Source organism: Rhipicephalus sanguineus, chromosome 5 (assembly GCF_013339695.2).
Source record: "Rhipicephalus sanguineus isolate Rsan-2018 chromosome 5, BIME_Rsan_1.4, whole genome shotgun sequence".
Taxonomy (NCBI): Eukaryota; Metazoa; Arthropoda; class Arachnida; order Ixodida; family Ixodidae; genus Rhipicephalus; species Rhipicephalus sanguineus.
In genome coordinates this window covers 88207277-88232572 of record NC_051180.1, presented here as the reverse complement: position 1 = coordinate 88232572, position 25296 = coordinate 88207277, and the positions used below count along the sequence as shown (strand labels likewise).

The window sequence follows — 25296 nt, the reverse complement described above, 5'->3', positions numbered from 1 at the left end:
CTCTATCAGATTCTGCGTCGACTACCGCCGCCTGAATAAGATAACTCGGAAGGATGTATACCCGTTGCCACACATCGACGATGCCCTCGATTGCTTGCAAGGCGCAGAATATTTCTCGTCCTTGGATTTACGCTCGGGCTATTGGCAAGTTCCACTGGCTGACCCTGACCGCCCGAAGACTGCGTTCGTCACTCCCGATGGGCTTTATGAGTTTAAGGTGATGCCCTTCGGACTCTGCAACGCCCCAGCTACCTTCGAACGAATGATGGATAACATCCTTCGTGGCCACAAGTGGAATACCTGCCTGTGCTACCTTGACGACATTGTCGTATTTTCCCGCGATTTTCCGACTCGTCTTGTTCGTCTTCGCGCTCTTCTCACGTGCCTCGCCTCTGCTGGCCTTCAACTTAACATCAAGAAGTGCCATTTTGCTGCGCGCCAACTCACCATACTAGGTCACGTCGTCTGCAAGGAAGGCGTTCTTCCGGATCCCGCTAAACTTCGTGCCGTGACCGAGTACCCAAGCCCAATTCCATCAAGACGCTCCGAAGCTTTATTGGGCTGTGCTCGTATTTTCGTCGATTTGTGCGCGACTTCGCTTCTATCATCGCACCTCTTACCAACCTACTGACAGCCTCTAACGGCCTGTCGGCTTGGTCGCAAGAGAGCGACGAAGCTTTCACGACGCTACGGCGCTTATTAACGTCACCTCCGATACTTCGTCACTTTAACCATAATGCGCCTACGGAGGTCCATACTGACGCCAGCGGTGTCGGTCGTGGTGCTGTACTGGCTCAACGAAAACCAGGATACGACGAGTACGTTGTTGCTTACGCGAGTCGAACCCTGAAGAAAGCGGAGTGCAACTACTCAGTCACTGAAAAAGAGTGCCTCGCCATAATCTGGGCTTTGACCAAGTTCCGTCCCTACCTTTATGGCCGACCTTTCGAAGTAGTCATGGACTATCACGCTCTCTGTTGGCTCTCATCACTGAAAGATCATTCAGGCCACCTCGGTCGTTGGGCGCTTCGGCGCTTCGGCAACGTGTTGTGTACAGATCCGGCCGCAAGCACTCGGACGCTGATGCGTTATCCCGCTCACCGTTACCGTCTTACACAGCTTCGCCGTCAGCCACGTCAGCTGTCTTGACGCCCCTTGACTTCGCAGACATGCCGTCGGAGCAACGCAAGGATGCGTGGATCTCCGAACTCGTCGACTTTCTGACTGGTTCATTAGTTCATCCAGCGTCAAGAACTCTCCGTCGTCAAGCCACGCATTTCGCACTCCTCGACGGCCTCCTCTATCGGCGTAATTACGCACCTGACGGTCGGAGGTGGTTGCTAGTGATCCCGCGCCACATGCGCACAGAAGTCTGCACTGCTTTTCACAACGACCTGCAAAGCGCTCACGCTGGCGCTCTGAAGACTTACAACCGCTTGCGTCAGCGATACTACTGGCGCGGCATGTACACGTTCGTGCGCAAGTACGTACGTGCTTGTACTGCTTGTCAGCAGCGTAAAGCTCCACCTCAACGCCCAGCCGGTCCACTTCAGCCTCTACCTTGTCCGGGACGTCCATTCGACCGCGTCGGCATCGACTTATATGGCCTGCTTCCCCTGACTTCCTCTGGGAATCGGTGGATCATTGTTGGCGTGGACCACCTCACCCGTTACGCAGAGACTGCAGCACTTCCAACGGCTACCGCAAGAGAGGTTGCGTTTTTTATCTTACGCAACTTTGTCCTTCGCCACGGTGCTCCCCGTGAACTTTTGAGCGACAGAGGGCGTGTTTTCCTGTCTGACGCTATTCAGGCCTTGCTCGTGCAGTGCAACATCGTTCATCGAATGACCACCGCATATCATCCGCAGACGAATGGCCTCACGGAACGATTTAATCGCAGACTCGGCGATATGTTGACAATGTACACGGCATCAGACCAGACCAACTGGGACACCGTCCTGCCGTTCGTCACGTACGCGTACAACACCGCAACGCACGCGACCACCGGTTTCTCACCTTTCTTTCTTTTATACGGACGCAAACCGTCCTGCACGCTGGACACTATGCTTCCCTATGCGCCAGACTCGTCTGAATATACTGCGATTTCTGACGTTGCCAGTTACGCCGAAGATTGCAGACAATTAGCCCGTTCGCTGACCACCGAGGACCAAGGCCACCAGAAGCTACGGCACGACACCGACCGACCTCTCTCTACTTTCACGACTGGTGACCTCGTTTGGCTCTGGATCCCATCGAGCACTCCTGGCCTTTCCTCGAAATTACGTGCACGATATCAGGGGCCCTACCGCATTCTTTCTCGCACGTCTCCTGTCAATTATGAGGTTGAGCCTCTGACAGCATCCCACGATTTACGTCGTCGTGGTCGGGAAATTGTCCATGTCAGCCGCCTGAAGCCTTATTACGACCCCGCTATACTGACGCCTTAGGTCGCCAGGATGGTTCCGCTATTCACCAGGGGCCAATGTAGTGAACAGTACGTGACGACGACGAAGAACCAAGAAAGCAAGCCACAGTGCGAGCGACAGCCACGCGCCCCAAGCTTGCGCTTGCCTGGATCTTGGCCCTTGACGTCCCTCGGCGTTCTAGCAGTTTGTACGTGAATAAATCACGTGACAGTGTGCATATCGTGAACATATCAGGCATGTCGACTACAATGGCGTGTAAAGCGTAGATAGGGACCCGCCGTAACGTCGTTACTCACGTTACAATTTCATCGAACCGATGTGTAAGTAGCGTTCGTTGGCGTATTTCTTCTGAGTTGAGCAGCACTGGTCTATAGCTTGTTGGCATATAGAAGTACATATGTAACGTTTAATACATTGTTATAAACCGGATAGGCTATACTGCAACCACAATTGACTTTAGACAACCACAACCACCACAACTGCTGCAAGGCAACCATTGCTGTAGTGCATTAATTTACGATCTGTACCACGTAGTTGATGGCTAAGGGTCGTTGCGGCACGGTTTACAGCGATTGTCTGCTACAGTAAAATGGACAAATATAACAAACGCTATGTATTTCTCTTGTTTATTCCACGCGAAGTGTCATAAAGCATTCAATGTCTGTTTTCGCATTTCTGGCGCTATATGTCGGGCCACTGTCTGCGAACATCGCTCATCATTTACTGCGGGGTACGCACCTGCGTCAAAACCAGTGTTCCCTCCATGGTGCTTCAGCCGCTCACGAGTTCACCTAACAATTCTGGGAGTGCGGAAGAAGTCAGACCTACCGACACATGCAGTGAAACAATTGAGCCTACTCATACTGTACGAAAACTACAGTAACCACGTGCACATCTATATGAATGGCTCGACTACGTCGTCCGGTTCTGGTGGTGCGGTGCTTATACGATCACAAGGGGTAACTCTGCGTCTTAAGACTTCACATGCGACGACTACGGCGGCAGAACTCGCGGCTCGGCACAGCGCACTAGAATTTATTGCTTCTAAAAGAGTGTTTTCCGTCTCAAAACCGGCGTTACAGTGCCTGCGGTCAGTTCTCCGACGGGGATGTCACGAACAGTTGACGTACGAAACCGTATAACTTGACCACCACGTAACAGAAAAAGGCCATGATATTGACTTTCAGGGGTATTACCTGGCCATTGTGGTATCAGTGGAAATGATTCCGCAGAAAACGCTGCTCGCGCATCACATCAGGAAGCAAACATCGTTCCAATTCCGCTTTCAAGGACATACGCTTCGAGGCAGATTCGACAACTGGCCCGCAGTCTCACACTGATTGAGTGGAACGCGCCAAACATAAGGCATACCAGACTACATCAACTGAACCCTTCACTGCAACTCCGACCTCCATCCGGCCTTCGTCGACGCGAAGCTTCGCTTCTCTATCGACTTTGGTTCGGAGTTGCTTTTACGAAGGGAAATACAACGTTGATCGGAATGACTGACAGTAGGTATGCAATGTTTGCGGCACCGAAGAAAACATCGAACACTTGCTGTGCCACTGCCCTCGTTTTGCCTCGGAGAGACAAGTACTTTCCAACGCAGTGCGGCGACTGGATGATCGGCCACTTTCCGTGCAGGTGCTACTACAGCATCGCCCACATCTCGACGGCGCACAAGGCAGCGAAAGCACGCTTGTGCTTTTTGAGGACGACGGGCTTGTGCGAAAGCCTCTGACTTGTGGTGCAATCCCGCACGCTGCAGTGAATTCTCTGATTCTTTTTTCCTCTCATTGGCTTCCCTCCTGTCTATTTCTCATCTTTCTATTCCCCTTCCCCATAGACTGTGAATTACCTGTGGCGCACACCCGCATACCATAGCCCATAGTATGCGGGAATGCGCCACACGTGACTGTGGGAAATGGTTTAATGACGTAGGCGACAGGCATGCCATGTTATTAATCCAATGATGTGTCAACCTTGCTCATAATACGCTCATACCTTACCATGAAAATTTCGGTATATACCAAGTTAAGAAGGCGACCACGAGAGTACCCGGACGTAGGCGGTAGACAGATAGAAAGGGTGAAAGTGCATTTTGATTGCAAAGAGATGCTTCGCATTTAAAATAAGCTTTGATGGAAGCAAGGACAAAATATTGTCAGGTGGTCGTCACGTCGACGAAGACAACAGCCGGCGTGGTCAAGACGAAACTCTTTATTTGGTCGAACTTGTGGCCGGGAAATGAAAACTCAAACTACAGCAACACACGCTGTACACTGATAGCGGCGAAATGGGCATCGGCCGTCGAAAAACTGACAAGCGGTGAAGCACGCCGGCATTTATACATGTGCCGTCGAATATTCGAGTGTTATCGCTGGTTGGCGCGCAAGGTCTTGAATAAGCTCGAGTGTGCGCGTCTTGCGCGCAATCTTAACAAAACGATCTACAATAATCACGAAGCTTCTCGAACAATGAGGCGCGCTTTGCGCTGAGCGTTGCTGTCAGTCTTTGTGGGCGAAAACCGAATACAGCAAAAGTGATAATAAGAACCGCACGTGGCAATGCCGCCTCTGTAAAACCATCGTCCCGATGCTTAAAACAGAACACGGGGAGGGGGGGGGGGTGGCCAATGCATGCAACTATAAATAACAACAATAAAGCGAGAAAGTACAATAAACAAAAAACACAAGCAAGATAGTACAATAAACGATAAGCACAAGCAAGAAAGTACAATAACAAAGCAAAAGTACAGTCCTCAGATTCACTAACGCGCGTAATATGGCTTGAGGCGCACGACATGGACAACTTCAGGTCGCACACGGCGCCGCTGAGAATTCGTAATGTCGTCAGGGACAACCTCGTAGTCGAGTGTGCCGAGGGGTCGAAGTACCCTGTGCGGTCCGAAGTATCGTGGAAGGAGCTTCTCATTAAGTCCCCGTCGGCGTATTGGCGTCCATACCCATACACGGTCACCGGGTTGGTATTCCATGTGGCGTCGTCGAAGGTTGTAGCGGCGGCTGTCAGTCGTCTGCTGGTTCTTGATCCGTAGGCGGGCGAGCAGTTGTGCTTATTCGGCGCGCTGTAGGTAGGTGGTCACGTCGATGTTTTCCTCGTCGGTCACGTTTGGTAACATGGCGTCGAGCATCCTTGTCCGACTCCGTTCGTATATCAACTTGTATGGCGTCATCTGCGTCGTTTCTTGTACGGCCGTGTTGTACGCGAAGGTCACGTACGGATGGATGGCGTCCCACGTCTTGTGTTCGACGTCGACGTACATGGCCAGCATGTCGGTGATGGTTTTATTTAGACGCTCGGTCAGGTCGTTGGTCTGCGGGTGGTACGCGGTGGTCCGGCGGTGGCTTGTGTGGCTGTATTCCAAGATCGCCTTAGTTAGGTCAGCCGTAAACGCCGTACCTCTGTCGGTGATGAGAATCTCTGGGGCGCCGTGTCGAAGGACTATCCTCTCGACAGAGAACTTGCCTACCTCAGCGGCACTGCCTTTGGGCAGGGCTTTTGTTTCGGCGTAGCGGGTGAGGTAGTCGATAGCCACGATGATCCATTTATTTCCGCAAGTCGACGTTGGGAACGGTCCCAGGAGGTCCATCCCGATCTGCTGGAACGGTCGCGGAGGAGGCTTGATCGGCTGAAGGAAGCCTGCTGGTCTTGTGGGCGGTGTCCTCCGTCGCTGAGAGTCTCAACACGTCCTTACGTAGCGAGTGACGTCGGCGGCAAGGCGCGGCCAGTAGTACTTTTCTTGTACTCGTGCGAGCGTGCGGGAAAGTCCCAGGTGTCCAGCCGTCGGGTCGTCATGCAGGGCATACAGAATTTCTGGTTGCAGTCCCGAAGGTACAACGATAAGGTAGCTGGCTCGGGCCGAAGACAAGTTCTTCTTTACGAGGACGTTGTTCTTCAAGGAAAATTATGCCAATCCTCGCCTGAATACTTTTGGGACAACGATGGTCCTGCCCTCCAGGTATTTTACTAGACCCTACAGTTCCGGGTCGGTTCGCTGTCGTTCGGCGAAGTCGTCGGCACTTATGGCTCCCAAGAAGCTGTCATCATCCTGGTCGTCGGACGCTGGTGGGTTGACGGGGGCACGAGACAAGCAGTCGGCGTCGGAGTGTTTCCTTCCGGACTTGTACACGACGGTAATGTCGAATTCTTGAAGTCTTTGGCTCCACCGCGCGAGGCGACCTGAAGGGTCCTTCCAGTTAGCTAGCCAACACAAGGCGTGATGGTCACTCATAACTTTGAAGGGCCTGCCGTAGAGGTAGGGGTGAAACTTTGACGCAGCCGAGATGATGGCGAGGCACTCCTTTTCTGCTCTGGAATAGTTGGCCACTGCCTTAGACAGTGACCAGCTAGCATAACTGATAACCTTTTCCAGTCTGTCCGTCCACTGCACAAGGACGGCGCCGAGTCCTATACGCTGCTTGCATCGGTGTGAATCTCCGTATAGGCGTCATTGTCGAAATGCGCAAGTATCGGAGGTGTCTGCAGGCGTCGTTTCAGTTCATGAAATGCTTCAACTTGCGCTGTTTGCCACCTAAATTCGACGTCGGTCTTCGTAAGCTGCGTTAGTGGCTCGGCCATCCGTGAAAAGTCTTTGACAAAGCGTTTGTAATAGGCGCACAAGCCGATAAATCGGCGCACGGCCTTCTTGTCTGTGGGTGGCGGGAAAGCGGCGATGGCAGCTCTTTTCTGCGGGTCTAGGCGCACTCCACTCTTGCTGATCACGTGACCCAAAAACAAGAGCTCCTTGTGCGCGAAGCAGGCACTTTTTGGCTTCAGGGTGAGCCCGGAGTTCTTGATTGCTTGAAGTACGGATTCAAGGTGCTGGAGGTGTTCGTCGAATTTCGAGGAAAATACAACGACGTCGTCCAAGTAAACAAGGCTAGTTTGCCACTTCAAGCCAGCTAATACTGTATCGATGACTCGTTGGAAAGTCGCAGGTACCGAGCAAAGACCGAAGCGCATGACCTTGAACTCGAACAGACCGTCCGGTGTTGTGAAGGCAGTCTTTTCTCGGTCTCTCTCGTCGACTTCGATTTGCCAGTAGCCGGTCTTGAGGTCCATCGAAGAAAGGTACTTCGCATTGTGGAGTCGATCTAGGGCGTCGTCAATACGTGGAAGAGGGTACATGTCCTTTTTCGTGATTTTGTTCAGGAGACGATAATCGACGCACAAACGTAGGGTCCCATCGTTCTTCCTCACTAACACCACAGGTGACGCCCACGGATTCTTGGACGGCTGGATGATGTCGTCGCGTTGCATTTGGTCGACCTGTTTCTTGACGGCCTCGCGTTCTCCCGTCGAAACTTGGTACGGGCTCTAACGGATTGGTCGGGCACTTTCTTCTGTTATGATGCGATGTTACGCGACTGGGGTCTGTCGAATGCTTGACGACGACGAGAAGCAGTCCTTGTATTGCAGGAGCAGGGTTTTGAGCTGGTCTTGCTTGACTTTCGGAAGGCTCGGGTTGACGTCAAAATCTGGTTCGGGACCACGATTCGTCGAAGCAGGTTCGGTAGCATCGAAGAGGGCGAAAGCATTGCTGGCGGCCACACATTCGTCGATGTAGGCGACCTTAGTACCAATGTTGAGGTGCCTACATTCGTGGCTGAAGTTTGTCAGCACTACCTTTGCTTTACCGTCACGCAGCTCGGCTATACCTCTTGCGACGCAAATTTGATGGTTCACAGGTTCGCAGGTTTTTCGGTGCCAACGGATATAATGATGCTGGAGTGCGGCGGAACGGTCACCTGCTCCTCTATCACATACAGTCCATGGTTCCCTGGCGTCGCGTGGGGCGGGAGCGCTTTGTCTGAGGTTCGTGTTACCGACTCAGACTTCAGGTCGATGACGGCGCCGTGGTCACTTAGGAAGTTCATTCCAAGTATCACATACCCCGAGCAGTTTTGTAGGATTACAAAGCTCGCAGGGTAAGTCCGGTTATTGATGGTGACTCTCGCCGTGCAGACAGCAATCGGCGTTATCAGGTGGCCTCCAGCTGTCCGGATTTCGGGTCCACTCCAGCAGTCGTTACCAAGGAGGTTATATACTATTTCTTCTGGAGTGGAGCTGGCGCCCCGGTAAGTGAAGCCGGTCGCCGCCATATTGCAAAAGGAAAAACTCGGAAGCAGGCGACGGAGTGCGCTCCGTTGCCCCGCCGTCGCAGTTGTCTTTGGCGACGGTGGCATGCTTTTATAAAGCAGTTAAATATTTTACGAGGCCATGGTGACTTTGTGCGTCGCTTATGGCTGCACAAATCGCAATAAGAAGACGCCTGGGATCACGTTTCACGTGTAAGTGTCCTCACTTCGTTCGCTGACGATTGTCTGTTTTTCCGTGCATGCTGTTAAACTGGAAACAATTTGAAAGGTGCGCATACATGTAATACATGTGTACAGTTGTATCGACGAAAATTTTACGCTTTAAATGTTCGCTGACACGACGTTGTATGTGATTTTTAAGTGTATGCACGAAGTACCGAATAATGGGGTGCAGTCTAGCTGTCGAGTAGGAAGTCTGAGCTTTCTGGTGTTTTCTTGCAAGTCAAGACTGACGGCGTGCATGCATATTTATCCGGTGCATGGATATCGAATTTGATGTCGAGGAATTGGCAAACGCAACATTCCATGACGTGATTATCCGTGTTACATCTTTCCAAAAGACTGCGCGCAGCGTTCTACCTGGGAACGTGCCGGTCGAAGAAGCTGTTAGGAAGCTAAGGACGGTGACTAGCTCTGACCACCTCTGCTCCATGTAAAACAATTTGATCTCTAAAATAAGGTGCCGCCCGTTTCATGGCCGATCCCCAGCGGTGGGTTGCGCCAGGTTGCCAAGGAACAACCAACCAACCAACCACCTCTGCTCTATTCACTTCGCAGAATGCTGCTTCGACAGAACGGGGCAGACGACCAGGGCAGATGGCCTGGCAGTGTACCTACAATTTTTCCTGCTTTCCCAGCACATCTACAAAAGCCTGTTAGTTTCTACCTCCTTGACGTAGCTTCAACACAAATAGTTACGAAAAGAAGAAATTGCGGCAAAAGCAAGATGTAACTCTTTTGAAATCCGACCAAACCGAAACCGAAACACCGAAGGACGCGGCTGCTTTACTTTTTTATGCGTCTAGTCTGAGAGGGCGAGCTACCTCGTTTCGAGGCTGTGCGCGCTGCGCTTGCCGTGATGGCACACGTCGCCCACGTAGGTTAATGCTTGCGAGTCCTCCTTCTGGCCAAATGTTCGCGTGATGGATGTGGGCTTATGTAAAGAGAATAAGTGCGTTCCACGTTAGCTTGAGGTTACCCCTTGTACACTGACGCCGTTACATCACAAAAACCCAGTTCCTAGTAACACATATGTAATTACAGTGCGCCAGCGCGCTCGATATACGAAGCACCCCTTCGACAACACATTATTCTGAAAGTCTGCAGCTGACAATGGGTGTAATGACATAGTTTGTTTCATAAACGAGAAGAGGCAACTGTTCGTGGGTGTAATCTAACAGCAGTTTCCATCTCATTTTTTGATTGTGGGACTGCAAATAAACGCGCGCGCCGCGCGTATTCCATTGCCGTCTATGGCGGTCGTGCCCTGTTTTTCCTCTAGCTACATGGCCGCCGGCGGCTTTACTTGCTCCCGTTGGCGGCGACCGGGACTGCCACTCCAGAGGTTCTATAGAACCTCCTTGGTCGTTACTTTCTTCAGCTTGGTGGCGAATGGCCCACTGACGACGAGGAATAGTCGGCCCCAGTGTCGATGAGAGCGGTGACGTTGTGGCCGTCGTTGAGAACGTCGAAGTCGCTAGTCCGTCGCCTTGCGTTGTGGTTAGGTCTCGGCGTCGGATCACGGCTGCGTCGATTTGTCACGGTGCTTCCATGCTGCGTCGTGAGGTCTTCTCCGGTCCGCGAGGTTTCGCCGGCAGGGCTTCGTCTGCTTCGCGTCATGTTCTGCAGGTCTCATTGCGTTGTCATCGTCGGCGGCCGTGGAGGATATTCGGCATTTCGTCGTACAGCAACCGCACCTCCATCGGTTGGTGCACTTAGTTTCCCGGATACGGGCTAGGTGACCGGCCCCGGTTTGGGCCGGTGTACTGCCGGCGGTGCGGTGACATGTAGCGGCCGGGCGACGGCGAGCGTAAAGGTCGTCGTTCTCGCCACTGTGTTCCGGTGAGGTAGTCGTCGATGTCGCGAGGCCGTTCGCATGGCTGCGGACGCAGAGCGTTGACGACGAATCCGCGTAGCCCCATCTGTTGGTAACGGTACGTGTGGCCGGCCTCCCCGCAGTGGTAGCAGAGCGGGCGGTTGTCAGGGGCGCGCCAAACGGCGGTCTTCCTCGGCGTGTATCGCTGGCGGGCTGGCGGGCGATATGACATCGGTGGTGGCGGCGGTGGTGCCTGGCGGCGGAACTGCAGGGTCGGCGCGGCGTCTTCACGAGAGCGAGGAGGGGCGGCGTTGCGTCGGGCTGCAGCAGCATAGCTCATTGCTTGCAGCTGCGGCTGCACTGAATGGGGGTTGCCCAGCTACTGCTGGATTTCCTCGCGGACCATGTCGGTGATCGAATCCAGTTGAGGCTTCGCCGAAGTTAACAGCTTGCGCAGCTTCTCCCTCACGATCGCTCTGATGGTTTCCCGTAAGTCTTCGGTGCCTAGCGAGTGCGCTTCGGTGTAGCCTGTCGACAGGGTTGAACAGTTGTCTTGCTTCGTCCGCATCTCGAGGGCGTTTTCAATTGTTGTAGCCTTCTTTAGGAATTCGGTGATTGTTTTCAGTGGGTTCCGCAGCGATCCTGCAAAGAGATCTTGTTTCACTCCCCGCGTAAGGAAGCGGACCTTGTTTTCCTCAGGCATGACAGCATCGGCCAGGCGGAAAAGTCGCGTCATCTCTCCCGCGTAGATGGTGGCGGTCTCATTCGGTAGCTGTGCTCTTGTCTCCAGCAAAGCAGCGGCCTTTTCCTTGCGGGCGATGCTCAAGAAGGTATTAAGAACGTCGTCCGAAAGAGGTCCCAGGTTTGAAGGCTCGATTCACGGTTCTCGAACCACGTCTTCGCGGCGTCTTTTAAGTAGAAGTAGACGTGGCGCAGCTTCTCTTCAGTGTCCCAGTGGTTGAAGGTCGCGACTCGCTCGTACGTCTCCAGCCAGCTCTTCGGGACTTCAAACGACGATCCACAGAATGTCGGTGGCTCCCTTGGCTGTTGAATGCCGACCGTTGTAGGCGGCAGTTCTCGGAGGAAAAGGGGGGGGGGGCATACACGCTTATGTACAGGAGTGGCTGGCCACGCCTGCCAGGCTAACCCTGTCTGCAGCGGCAGCACCGTCATAGTCTCGGTGGCTGATATGACGGTCCTAAATGCCTGGTGTTTTCGGGAAGGAGCCCGTACTCTGGGTGTGGTCTCTCCTGCCGGCGGCTAGTTCAGCGATCCGGGTTGTCCTTAGCGTCGTCTTCTTCGCGGCTTGGGCTTGGGTCAGCGCCCCGCGGTAGCGTCCGGATCATGAAGCAGCACCTCCACCAGATGTTACATGGTCGTGACGTCGACGAACACAACAGCTGGCGTGGTCAAGATTATACTGTTTATTTGGCCAAACTTGTGGCCGGGAAATGAAAACTGGAACTTCAGCAATACACGCTGTACACTGATAGCGGCGAAAAACTCGCCGTCGAAAAGCTGACAAGCGGTGAAGCGCGTCAGCATTTATACATGTGCCGTCGAGTATTCCAGCGTGATCGCTGGTTGTCGCGCAAGCTCTAGAATAAGCTCGAGTGCTCGCGTCTTGTGCGCAATCTTAACAAAACGATCTACAATAATCGTGAAGCTTCTCGAACAATGTGGCGCGGTTTACGCTGAGCGTTGCTGACAGTCTTTGTGAGCGAAAACCGAATACAGCAAAAGTGATAATAAGAACCGCACGTGGCAGTATGCGCGCTTTTTTTTCAGGCGTACAAAATGTTCACAATGGGTCGCACGGCGGCTCTCATCGATCTGCCCCGAAACTTAAGACAGCAGACACTTTTGCATACAGGAAGTGTTATCCAACCAAACTTATGTATATTCTATCATCATATAATTGTCAGAATTATTCGTGTAGTAAAATGCGTCGTGCAAAGTCCTGAACAGGCAATTATTTTGCTTTAGGTATGTATCAAAAATGTGTTACGTGTAGAAATATGGCATTCTTGTATATCATCAGTTTTTATAGTTTGTTTTGTGTTTGTTTGCAATGAGCTGTGCTCATTACCATATCAAAGATTTCGTTTTCGTTCTCGGAGGAAAAGGGGGGGGGGAGGAGGCATACACGCTTATGTACAGGAGTGGCTGGCCACGCCTGCCAGGCTAACCCTGTCTGCGGCGGCAGCACCGTTACCACTATCACCGCTACCAAGATTCCAAAACACGTCATTATTTCTCTAAACACGTTACAATCAAGTGCTGGCCAAAGGAGGTGATGTCGTTCGCAAACTGCGTCTGCTCATTTGTTCACGATACAAGGGCGCTTACAGATTTCTGTAGCTGCCCATGTCGAACTTCCAGTGTGTTGAACTTTACCTGATGTTTTTCCCATTACCCACGTCCTGAAGCGGGCTCCGAACAATCAAATAGTACATTATTCCCTCTCTCTTCTCTCACTGCAGCAGCAATCTACCATCAGGATGGCAAGACAGCGGGATGCGAGTGTGGCATAACACTTTTTACACCAGTCATCACGTGTACACTGCTTGCAACACTGAACAGAGTGGTCCTTTCAACGGACATTGGTTCCGACAAGCCGTGCAATATTGTACAGCACTTAACATAACAGATTTTTCTTAAATTGACCTGTGTTGAGAAGGAAATGGTTCCGCGCTTACTTTGTTAGGCTTGCGGGCCTATCGCATGCAGAACTTCCTAGAAGCGCTCTTTATTAGTGCATGGTCTTAAGCAGTGACGTACCTTTTTCAGAATATCGTCCACCAGCTCATGACCACCGGTAGCCTCATACCAGCTCTACCTTCATACGAACAAGAGATTGAAAGTGAACCAATGAGACAGGGAACACAATTCAAATTAGGACCAATTCTAGGTACATCTGGACATCATTTTTTACCAACAGCTTTCTCGCTTTGAGGTCCCACAATAGTTTCCACCTGATCTTTATCGAAAAGAGTGAGCGTTACATTGGGCCTTCAGTACACTCCAGAGAAATGACAGTACTATACACAAACAATTTGATAGTTTGCATCGGCTGTTTGGAGCTTATTTGCTCGCAGTACACGTCATTCGGTGAGTATAACGATTTTTTCAATTAGCGCTAATTAAAAGAAGTTACAGCTTTCATGTAACGTCGGATACTCGTGTTTCAGACGTGATTCTTTCACTGCCAGACGTCATAATCGATACATTGATTTAAAAAAAAGCATGTTAAGTAAATACAAAATTATTGGGTAGTAGCCAATGAGGCCTTTCTCGGATGCCAGATTCTTGCTGAGCCACTATCATGTTTGGATGTAATTAAGTCACAAGAACATGAGAATATTGATAAGCTTGTAAATAATTTTATCTGCTTTTTAAAACACAAAATCCTTAAAATGAGCTTTCTAAGATATGCGTTCAGAGGCACGAGAATGAGCAAGAATAAGAACAAAGAGAAGAAAAAAATTATGTTCAGATTAAGTATACTTTTTACATTTCACGCCTAAAATTTTTACAATGGCCGTGCTGGTTTACTGAAGCCTGTACTTCTGCCTTAAGCTTCCTACGAGGTAAGCCATATGTTTGCATTGCAAAAAAATTTTGTCTCTTCACATGTTGGGCTGTCAATTTTTTTCGTTCCTATAGATGCAGCTTTAATTGCAGATTATGGCTGACTGAAGTCAACCAACCGTTTTTTCAGCATTGCTGCCAATTTAACTGTTGGTAGAAGGAGAAGTGGCGTTTGATTCAATGTTTTCGTAACATGATCTGTAGCCTTATCGAAATCCTGACAGTCCTAGTGACATTTTTCTTGGCCGAAATGCTCGCTTCGGTGACATTTGTTTTCATGCTAGTGTTATTCATTTGAAGTTCCCATCTTCTTCTGTACTTTTCTGTGATGCAATACTCAATTTAAAAACGAAAATTTCTTTACCACCACCAACAAACCAAGTTTTCCTTATAGTCTGTCCAAAATGCAGCCCGAATAGTGGGACAAGTCAGGAGACAGTCTCCTTTTGGTTGCTTTTGTGGGTGCTGCAAGCTTTCAATGCCCTAACAAAATGAAAATCATATCGTGGTTTTGGGACGCTAAACACCAACAATTATTATTCAAACGCAAATCAAATGAAATACTTCTTATCATACCAACGCTATCCCGAACATGTAGTCTTCAACGCTGGCGTCTGCGTGTGGTGGTATCCACTGTGCTTAAAATAGCGGCTTCTTGTTTTTGCCACGCTTTAATGGTTCTGCACTAGGTTAAGAAGCTTAGACGTAATCGCAAGCTCTAACGTTATAGCTCATCTGGGTTTTGAAGACAGTGTTAATGAGTGGGATAGAATAGCGTAATGCCCAGAGTCTGAGTTTTCCGAGGAGCACACGACAGCCGTGACAGCTGTTCCCCATTTAGCTTTTCTTACTTGCCTTAGTCATAATGCAGCTGTTGTTTGCTCTGACTTTCCGCACATCCAGCATATATAACATATAGCTATATAGAATATAGCGTATGGTTACTCCAAGCTGTCTATTCGTGCTAATGCTTTGTGGAACATGCGTTACGGCTAATCCTTCCGCCGAGCTTTTGCAAATTGTTATGCAACACTTCCTTAGCATGCCATTATAATTACGTCATTTTATTAGTACGATAAACCAGAAAGAAATAGCTACTGAGCTTAGCTGAAAAGCACTGCTCTCTTTTCCCTCGTATTTCTATCGCACCGTTCTCTAAACAAACCGGCACAAGCTTTTCTCTTTTTTTTTTGTTTGGTTGTATGTTCTCTTTTTATTTGAGCAACCCGAATTCCCCAGTTTACAGAGAGCTTTGTTTTGAGCTGAGAAATTGACTCTGGCGAGCACAAGAATAACACTTGAGCCTGTCTACTTGAAACAAATGTATGACCATAGTTTTCACCATGCTCTATAATTGCAAAGACATACGTCAAGGATAACAGACACCGTGCCGTAGTGTTCCAGGTCGATTTTTTCGCGTGTTCTTTTTCAGATGCATAACGCACCACAAGCGAAACTGCTAAAAAATCAGTATCATGCGAACAGGTCTGCTCGATGCAGTGCGGCAAAGAATGAACGCTTATCCTATCTTTGAAAGAAAATGTACTCTAACGAAAATAGTTTAACAGTTCAGTACGCTATGTTCCGTATGTGACATGTCGTTCCTTGTGACAATTTGTTTTAATCCAGTTGTTCGGGAATAGCTATGGTGAAACGCTACAAAAGTATAGTTAGATCTTTACGAATGAATCGTAGGTGCATGTAGCCGCACGAATTGCAGCTGGCTATGACGAAATTCCACTTTATTAGCGATGTCAGAATTCTGTGCGGAGCTAACGTTCGTAATCTATTCAAGTACTTCAATGACATAAACACTCTAAAAACTGACACTCTAAAACTGACCCTCCAGGACACTCTAAAAACTGTTTACGTTATTTTCTTATGTTCTTCGATTGCCGACTACCTGTTCACAGGATACGACGTTGTGTACCCTCAACTCCTCGAAGAACAAGGTGATGATGAAGTGGTTGTTGCCATCCGACCTGGTCAGAATCTGACACTGCAGAGGGCATCTGTAATGCGGGAAGAACTTCAATTCACAACATTCGAAGAAGATACAGAAATTATTTATTACGTAAGAAGTTTGTGTCATTGTTGATTTAAAAATAGAAGTTTAAGCATAACGAAAGGTTCGATTCAACTAAAATATTCCTACATCACTGATTACTTTGGGCAGGAAGTTTGAGGAGGAGGAGGAACATGAAGGAAAGACAGGAAGATCACCCATATGCACGTACGGTTTGTTAACCTGCGCTGGGGAAGGGGATTGAGAGATTAAAAGATAGAAAGAAGTGAGCACACAAAAAATCCGCGTGAGGTTAAAGGGGCCCTGCAACACTTTTCGAGCATGCTCAAAAAGCGCTGCCGATCGGTAGTCGAGGCTCCCGAGAACACGCGAGCCAAATATTATAGCGATGCGCACGGCCTGGAATTTACAATAAATTCTCAAAGTCAGCTGAAAATCGCTCCCTCTTCTCTCGACAAATGATGTATTAGTCCGCAAAATATGACGCGATTGTCGGCAGTTCCACCATTGGCTGATGCTATAATCACGATAGCACCCTCATTTTTACTTTCGTTGTTAATTTTTAGTTCAATAAGTAGATAATATGTATGTTTATATTATGTTATCGCGTTAAAAACACCGAACAAACATTAATATTGGCACTTCCGGTCTCACCGACAGCTCATCTGCTCGTAGTTGCGTGGTTCCGTTTTCTTCGCCATGCGCAGTGCCGAAAACGTGAATATTTCTGTGCTTTTGACCATCGCCGGTTGCCGTTGAGAGTGGCAGCCGTTCGAGTGTTGCCTCGTCAGCTGAGAACTGCATCGTCGGCACGTTCTCACGACCGACCGAGGCACGGGCGCAGCGTGTCTCCGATAACAATGCTGGCGTCCGGTAATGGCGGCGCTTCGGGGTCGTCTGCCAGTGCCGTCTTACGAGGCGGTGTATCGGAGTATGGGCCGAAACCGATCTCAGCTGTCATTCGTTCCAAACGAGCGCGCACGTTTGCTTCCATGGTTGGCAGAGCGATGAAAACACTACGGCGTTCGAGGTGCACACCCAACATTACCAAACCGACGCGCAGTTTTCAAGCACGCGCGATACACAGCGCGATCGACTCCGCTCGACGACGACGAGAACGACGCAAGCCGACCGGAAGTGGCGGCACAGACCACGTGGTTGCGCCGAGACGCCAGAGAGAAAAAAATGAAAAAAATGCCGCCGGCGCTGACGTCGCCTCCTCGCACCTCCGCCCTCCTTCCCTCCCCTCACGCCGCGCGCAGCTTTCCGCGCGCTCGCTGCATTGAGTTGAGAGAGAAAGCTGCGGAACGTGATCTCTATAATTTGGTAACACCACTTAGACTTGACGGATTCGAAAAATTTTTGCGGCATATGGCTCGTGAAGAGTCATACGTCAATAATGGGACTATTCCAATATAACAAAGAAAGGTGTTGCAGGGCCCCTTTAAAGAACACTTCTACGTTCCATGCACGTAGAAGATAGATTGGTTGCTTTGTATCCTGACAATTTGATAGTCCAGGACGAAAGGTTTCAGGCATGTAACGTTTTATTATTGGCCTCATTGTCAATGACAGTATTAGTCGGGTCATGGTGCCTACCGAAGGCTTGCAAGTACTGAACATGGAACATTTTGTACCTGTTGTAGACACAGCGCGTACGGTGATTTGAGCTTGCCGATGAAAAGGCGAAGTGTGCAGGGGTAACTAAAGAACACAGGCCTGGTAGCAGTAGCTGGAAAACAGGTTTTTATTCCGGTATAGAAAAAAAAATTCGGCAGATCGCACTCCTTGTGGGAATCGGCTCTATGCGAAGCAGTCAGCGAGTAGTTCTATGCTGTATTTTATTATCTTGAGTCAAGCGTTACGAGGTGGATCGACGTGTTTTTGCAAGTGTAGTAGTTGTGACCGTGGGCTTACAAGGCACGTCGACAACACTGTCGTTCAAAGGGTAACTTATGATGTGACGTAACGTCAGCACTAACATTAGAGCACATATGTCAGTATTATGAAAACGAAGTACACTTCACGGTGCAATGATTTGAATATCATACGTAACGTTCGTTAATGCATTCCTCTATGGTCGTGCAACGCTTGAATAAAGCTTACTGGTTCATAGGAATAAAATGTAATGTTCATTAGACTGCTGTAAAAGCCGAGCCAACACTGGAACCAAAGAACCTAACCTGATATGATGCTTGTATTGTACGGGTACTTATGTAGTGTTATTGCTTTGTTATGAAATTAGATAGCCAGCACCACAACCACAATTGACGTTGCACCATCATTACGCCTGCATAGGCTGTTTTTCCAAAGCAGTTTATAAATCTGGCGTCGCTCTGTGGTACCTGATTGTCACGCAGAATGCTTGGGTTTGATTCCTGCTGGGATCCTAATTCTTATTCTTTCCATTCGTCGGGTCAACGCTGCCGATGTCGGTTTTTCTTAACGCTCTCTCATTGAAATTACCAATGCCTGTTCTCGCCGTTCCTGGATAGATAGATAGATAGATAGATAGATAGATAGATAGATAGATAGATAGATAGATAGATAGATAGATAGATAGATAGATAGATGGATAGATAGATAGATAGATAGATAGATAGATAGATAGATAGATAGATAGATAGATAGATAGATAGATAGATAGATAGATAGATAGATAGATAGATAGATAGATAGATAGATAGATAGATAGAAACGCTCAAAGTGCCAAAGGTTCGCTAAGAAATCCTTCGCATATAAAACAAGCCTGTTGTATATCGTTTCCTCCCTAACTGAACCCTGTCACCTCGACAAGGGGTAAAGAATTCAATGAAAGCTCCGCAATAATGAAAATTCTGACGGCTTCGGGTAGCGTAGGAGGAAAAATTTTTGTCTCTGTACGTGCGCTCAAGACATTATTGCACAAGGCCTACACGTGTTTGTGTTGCTTTAGATGCGTAGCAGCTGTTTGGCTAGCCTGTGTAACGCTGTCCGTCCGCACAAACGCGAGGCAACGCGCTTCCCTCGGCGCAGGTGTTGGAGCGGTGCCAAGTAGGTTCACGTCACGCACCCCTCGCGCGCTTCCCTCGCAGGTGCGCGCGTACGTCACTCTCTCCCTCACCCGCCGAAGCGCCGCAGCTGCCGGCTCCAACGCCCGCTCGCCTCCCGTGTCCGCGTTTCAAACAAACGTTTACACCAGTAAACGCTACACCAAGTTTCGCTTCAAACGAATCTTCCAGCGCTCACCGCAGCACCCGCGTTATCACCGTTCCACCCGTGAGGCCACCCGTGCGCAACGCTGCTGCTTCGCATCCCATCAGCGTTCCCTTCGGGAAGATGGTCCAATTTTTTTTGTTACTCTTGCTACTTTAGGCTCATTACTGCAGCTCATATATTGCCTGAAAAGAGACGAGTAAAAAATCTAGCACATCCCACGCAGTGTGAGAATCGATGTAATGCGAAGCAGTCAGCGATGTGTACACTGCCATCTTTGACCAGTGCGTACACTGCCATCTTTGAGGAAAATCAAGCCATTTATGTCATGACATACCTTTTACTATCTCATGTTTGCAATGCATGCATGAATTTACAATGTGGTATATACCATGCTAATGAAACGTGTATTCTGGAATATACAATGCATGACTTTTCATTTATGTTCTTTATACACTCTTGGCGTGCCATACAAATTTTAGTACATAGAAAGATAGCAAAACGGTCGCAAGCGCACCATGAGCTTGGCATGTAATTCATGCCGTACATGACCGTGCAATTCATGATTTTCATGTTGCAACCTGTCCGTTTATGTTCGCCAGACAGTCATGTTACCCACCAATTTTGGTATCTGTCAAACTAACGAAACCGCCACGAGCGCACCAGGAGCGTGGCGTGTAAATCATGCCATACATAACATATATTTCATGATTTCCATGCTATTACTTGCCATTAAAGGGGCCCTGCAACACCTTTCTTTGTTATATTGGAATAGTCCCATTATTGACGTATGACTCTTCACGAGCCATATGCCGCAAAAATTTTTCGAATCCGTCAAGTCTAAGTGGTGTTACCAAATTATAGAGATCACGTTCCGCAGCTTTCTCTCTCAACTCAACGCAGCGAGCGCGCGGACAGCTGCGCGCGGCGTGAGGGGAGGGAAGGAGGGCGGAGGTGCGAGGAGGCGACGTCAGCGCCGGCGGCATTTTTTTCATTTGTTTCTCTCTGGCGTCTCGGCGCAACCACGTGGTCTGTGCCGCCACTTCCGGTCGGCTTGCGTCGTTCTCGTCGAGCGGAGTCGATCGCGCTGTGTATCGCGCGTGCTTGAAAACTGCGCGTCGGTTTGGTAATGTTGGGTGTGCACCTCGAACGCCGTAGTGTTTTCATCGCTCTGCCGACCATGGAAGCAAACGTGCGCGCTCGTTTGGAACGAATGACAGCTGAGATCGGTTTCGGCCCATACTCCGATACACCGCCTCGTAAGACGGCACTGGCAGACGACCCCGAAGCGCCGCCATTACCGGACGCCAGCATTGTTATCGGAGACACGCTGCGCCCGTGCCTCGGTCGGTCGTGAGAACGTGCCGACGATGCAGTTCTCAGCTGACGAGGCAACACTCGAACGGCTGCCACTCTCAACGGCAACCGGCGATGGTCAAAAGCACAGAAATATTCACGTTTTCGGCACTGCGCATGGCGAAGAAAACGGAACCACGCAACTACGAGCAGACGAGCTGTCGGTGAGACCGGAAGTGCTAATATTAATGTTTGTTCGGTGTTTTTAACGCGATAACATAATATAAACATACATATTATGTACTTATTGAACTAAAAATTAACAACGAAAGTAAAAATGAGGGTGCTATCGTGATTATAACATCAGCCAATGGTGGAACGGCCGACAATCGCGTCATATTTTGCGGACTAATACATCATTTGTCGAGAGAAGAGGGAGCGATTTTCAGCTGACTTTGAGAATTTATTGTAAATTCCAGGCCGTGCGCATCGCTATAATATTTGGCTCGCGTGTTCTCGGGAGCCTCGACTACCGATCGGCAGCGCTTTTTGAGCATGCTCGAAAAGTGTTGCAGGGCCCCTTTAATGTTCGCCATTCAGATGTGCGTGTATATATAAAGCTAGCGAAGCGGCCGCTAGCGCACCATGAGCGTGGCGTGTAAATCATGCCGTACATGGCATGCATTTCATGATTTTGATGCCACGACCTATCGATTATGTTTACCAGACAGTCATGTCACGCCGTGCGAATTTTGGTATCTACCAAGTTATCGAAACTGCCACGATTGTACCATGATGGTGGCATATATGTCATACCGTGCGTGACATGCGTTGCATGATTTTCTTGTTAGGACCCGTCATTTATGTTCGTTATAGATGTTCGTTATATAATTTCGGTATATATCTATTTATTGAAACGGCATCAAGCACCCCAGGACTATGTCATGTAAATCATGCCGTACATGACATGCATATTATGGTTTGCATGTTACAACCTCTTAGTTATGTTCGTCATGAATTCTTGTCACGCCACACTAATTTCGGTATATATATCAAATTTACGAAATGTCTGAGAGCACAAAGACTGAGGTACATAAATCATGCCTTATATGACATGACATTTTCATGTGATGACCTGCTATTTATTTTCTTCCTACACTCAAGTCACATCATGCCAATATAAATCATGCCGTTCATAACATGTATTTCGTGATTTTCATGTTACGACTTGTCATTTATGTTCGTCATAAACTCATGTAATACTATACCAATTTTGGTATATTTCCAGTAAACGAAACGGCCACGAGAGCACAAGGTCGTAGACGGCTAGGTAGATAGATTCGCTCGAAGTCGCAGAAGTTCGCTGAGAAATGCTTCGTATTTAATGATGAATATGACATCGCGCAATTGTTCTCACTCTTTAGCGTCAATTGAGGAGTTCTCAAAATAATATTAACGTATTCTTGTAAATGAAAATATAGTTCAAATTACCAAATGATTATGCTAGATGCATGTATGATTTCTATGATTTCGAAGATGCGTTACTTCAGCAACTCTGGTCTGTTTATAGTTCTGTTCGTATATTATACGTTTCCATTCGGGTAGGATTTTTCGGACACTAATGTGTTTTCAATGTGCTTCTATATACCCGCCGTCGCATGAAAACTTAGAGAAATTCGTATATGCCAAACCATAACCAATGATCTAAGATGAGCATGTGTTTGGCTAGACCAGCTAAAAAATGGCGCCCAATTGGTTATATGGTTACGTCTCACAGGGTATGTTGAGGAGAAATATCAAAAACAAAAATTAAAGAGCCGATATATTGAGCAAATGGAGTTCAATAAAACTTGCTACTGGATACTGGGTTAGTTGCCCTAATACATGTCCCACCTTTTCGCCATTTCACTGGGTAACGTTGTGGCCAATAACTTTAAAAATTTGCAAGTACTTGAGTGTACAGGAACAGAATGCACAAGCTACTGTAACATGGGCTCAGTTGCGCTAAGATAGGATACCCCGTCACTGTCGCAGCATGGAGCATTGGCTATGACATTGCGTGTCTGAACCTCCCGATCATGCGGTGTCATTGGGGTAGGCTTGCAAAAGTATTTTCACGCCGTCTTGTGGGTAAAACCAGAAAATTGACATTTTAATCCTTAATGACTTTAATTTTATGCAATGTTAGGTGTGAGAGCCCACCGTACTCTGACCGATTATTGATTGAACAATCTTTACTGCAGATGAATGGAAGCAAAATGGAGCAAGATATTTACTGCGATCCTCAAGCGTTTGCAAGCGTCAGTCTTACGCGCTCCAGTGGACTACGACTAGTGCGTATGCGCTTACTTTCATTTGCGTGCTTCTGTTCACTTGGAGCGTAGCCACGGAGAAATAGTAAAGTATGACGGAGTAAGGTCACAATGATTGCATTATGCATGCAGAATGGCGAGAGACAACGTGTATTAAAGTTAGGTAAAAACATTATTTAAACCATCCGGCAGGGAAAAAAGATGTAGCAGAACAAATTGCGATAGCAAATACGTTACAATATTTTGGTAAAAAATATTTTAAAAGCACAAGTAAACAGTAACCCGTGTAACACCGTCACATTACGCGCGAATTAGGAACTCCTATTTGCTGTGCTTCAGAACTTACTCGTGCATGTTGCACATTTGTGCTATTGGTTTATCTTTATTGTTGTACGTAAGCTGTAATACTAACAGTGCGTGTAAGGTGAAAGGGAAAGGACGGTTCCACGCCTTTTGCCTATTTTTAATCAGCTTTCTTAATTTATTCCAGTTTTATGGACGGGTAAAGGTGTATGTGCAAAATGTGCCCCCATTGTTTGCCGACTGTCTTCAAGTTGATTGGATGTCCGAAACGATACCTTCATAGAATTTATAAAAATAATCCTGTACTGAGGGTTCACCCTGGTAAAGCCAACAGCACGAAAACATAGAGAAATAGAATACGCAGTAGAGTCCGTTTGTGGCGACGGCGAAGAATGTAGCAGGGTATAGAATAATAAATAATTTATTTGGACTACTTGTGGTCCGCAAAAGGAGGTAACAGAACACCAACGACAGTGGCGAGCACAGTAGTCGATGATCGAAAATTTGACATGCGAACGAAAAACGTCTCCTCTTTACGCATCATAGACATTTCGATACATCATCGAAAAGTCCAGTGTAGTCGCTCGTGCTTCTGTAATTTAAATAAAGCGCACCCCTGTCCATGTGGTACATGCGGTCTAATTGGAATGAGCGATTACATTCGAGAAGGTTCCAATGCACGAAGACGGGGTTTGCGATAAACGATAAAATTAGTAGCAGCTTAGGCCGGTAAAAATGCGACTGTTGTAAAGAAATACAAAGAAGTGCGTCCATCAGTGAAGGTACTAATGAATATCTTTAAAAAATCATATTACCGCGGATGAGGAACACACAAAGACGAGGCAGATAAGGACAGGCACAGGCGCGACAAGAATAGCACGTGTCCTTGTCCACCTCGTCTTTGTGTCGTCTTCGTTCGTGCTCAGTTTGTTTTGTTAAAATGCAAGACCAACTTGCCCAACAGTATGTCCTAATAATGAATATTCATTCTTCATTCATTTATGCATTCTTTATTGCTTAAGGGCCCCATAACAGGGGTATTACATAAGGGGTGGGATTACAAAAAATAGAAAATTTTATGGCAGTTATATGCCCCATTAACCCAGATCATAACATGAACGAGGACAGATATTTGAGCACAATGACAATCCATATGGTTAACACGCTTGATGAATTATCCTTCTTTTCTTCGCTCGAAGGTTGGAATCCTGAGTTCTACAGAGCGAATAGAGCCGTCACCTTCTGAGAAAGTAGGAGCCGATGGTTTAGTGAAACACTACGTCATACCTATCATGCTGCAAAGCTCTGACAACGATAGTAATACCGGCACCAATTTACAAGGTAATCATTTCTTGTCAAACATAACTCTCGACATTTATATTTTTCTGTGAAGTCGTTATTACATATCCAGAAAGTAAAGCAACCTCGTTCGTGCATGAACACTAATTTAGAGGTCTTTTGACACAGCTAATTTCTTTTCTTTTTGAATCATTTTCGTCCCTCCAGTCGTGTTTGCGCTGCAGTTTGTCTGTACAAGTGCAATTTTTTAAATTCCTCCTACCGGTGAAAAGACATGCCAGGTATGTTCAAAAAGGAATGCAATTTTCACTTTTGACATGGCATGCCAACTATCGCACGCCAAATGGGATCCCACTGCGGCAACAGTGTGTGTACCGGCAGTATTAGACAACATACTTCAATTTGCCTAGTTTTTCTCTAACCTTTAGTAGAAAATCTAAGGCCACTGAAGTTAGAATGCGTACATTCTATTCGCCGGATCAGTGTTAAAGTGACAATAAAACAGCCTTAAGTAAAACGTGTGTATGTGTGTGTGAAATTTTGCGACAAACTTGGCAAGCTTGGCGTAACAGGCGACGGCACATGGGTCTATGGATGTAATGTTAAACAAAGATGCTCTGGTTGCAAAGGTTCCCCTGGGGTAAAACAATATCACACATGAGTCGGTCAAAGACCATAGTCATGCTGATTGTGT

The 25296-nt window shown here is 48.0% G+C and overlaps 1 protein-coding gene across 1 annotated transcript in view; it reads left to right on the top strand.

Annotated features, from left to right (window-relative positions):
• LOC119393958 (A disintegrin and metalloproteinase with thrombospondin motifs 5) overlaps positions 1 to 25296 on the top strand; it is a 56564-nt gene that overhangs the window by 5117 nt on the left and 26151 nt on the right. Inside the window, exons 2-5 of the mRNA XM_037661159.2 lie at positions 13064 to 13691; positions 16085 to 16245; positions 22932 to 23021; positions 24503 to 24644. Of these exons, the coding sequence (XP_037517087.1) occupies positions 13613 to 13691; positions 16085 to 16245; positions 22932 to 23021; positions 24503 to 24644 (472 nt within the window). The 5' untranslated portion in view covers positions 13064 to 13612. The remainder of the gene's footprint in view (positions 1 to 13063; positions 13692 to 16084; positions 16246 to 22931; positions 23022 to 24502; positions 24645 to 25296) is intronic.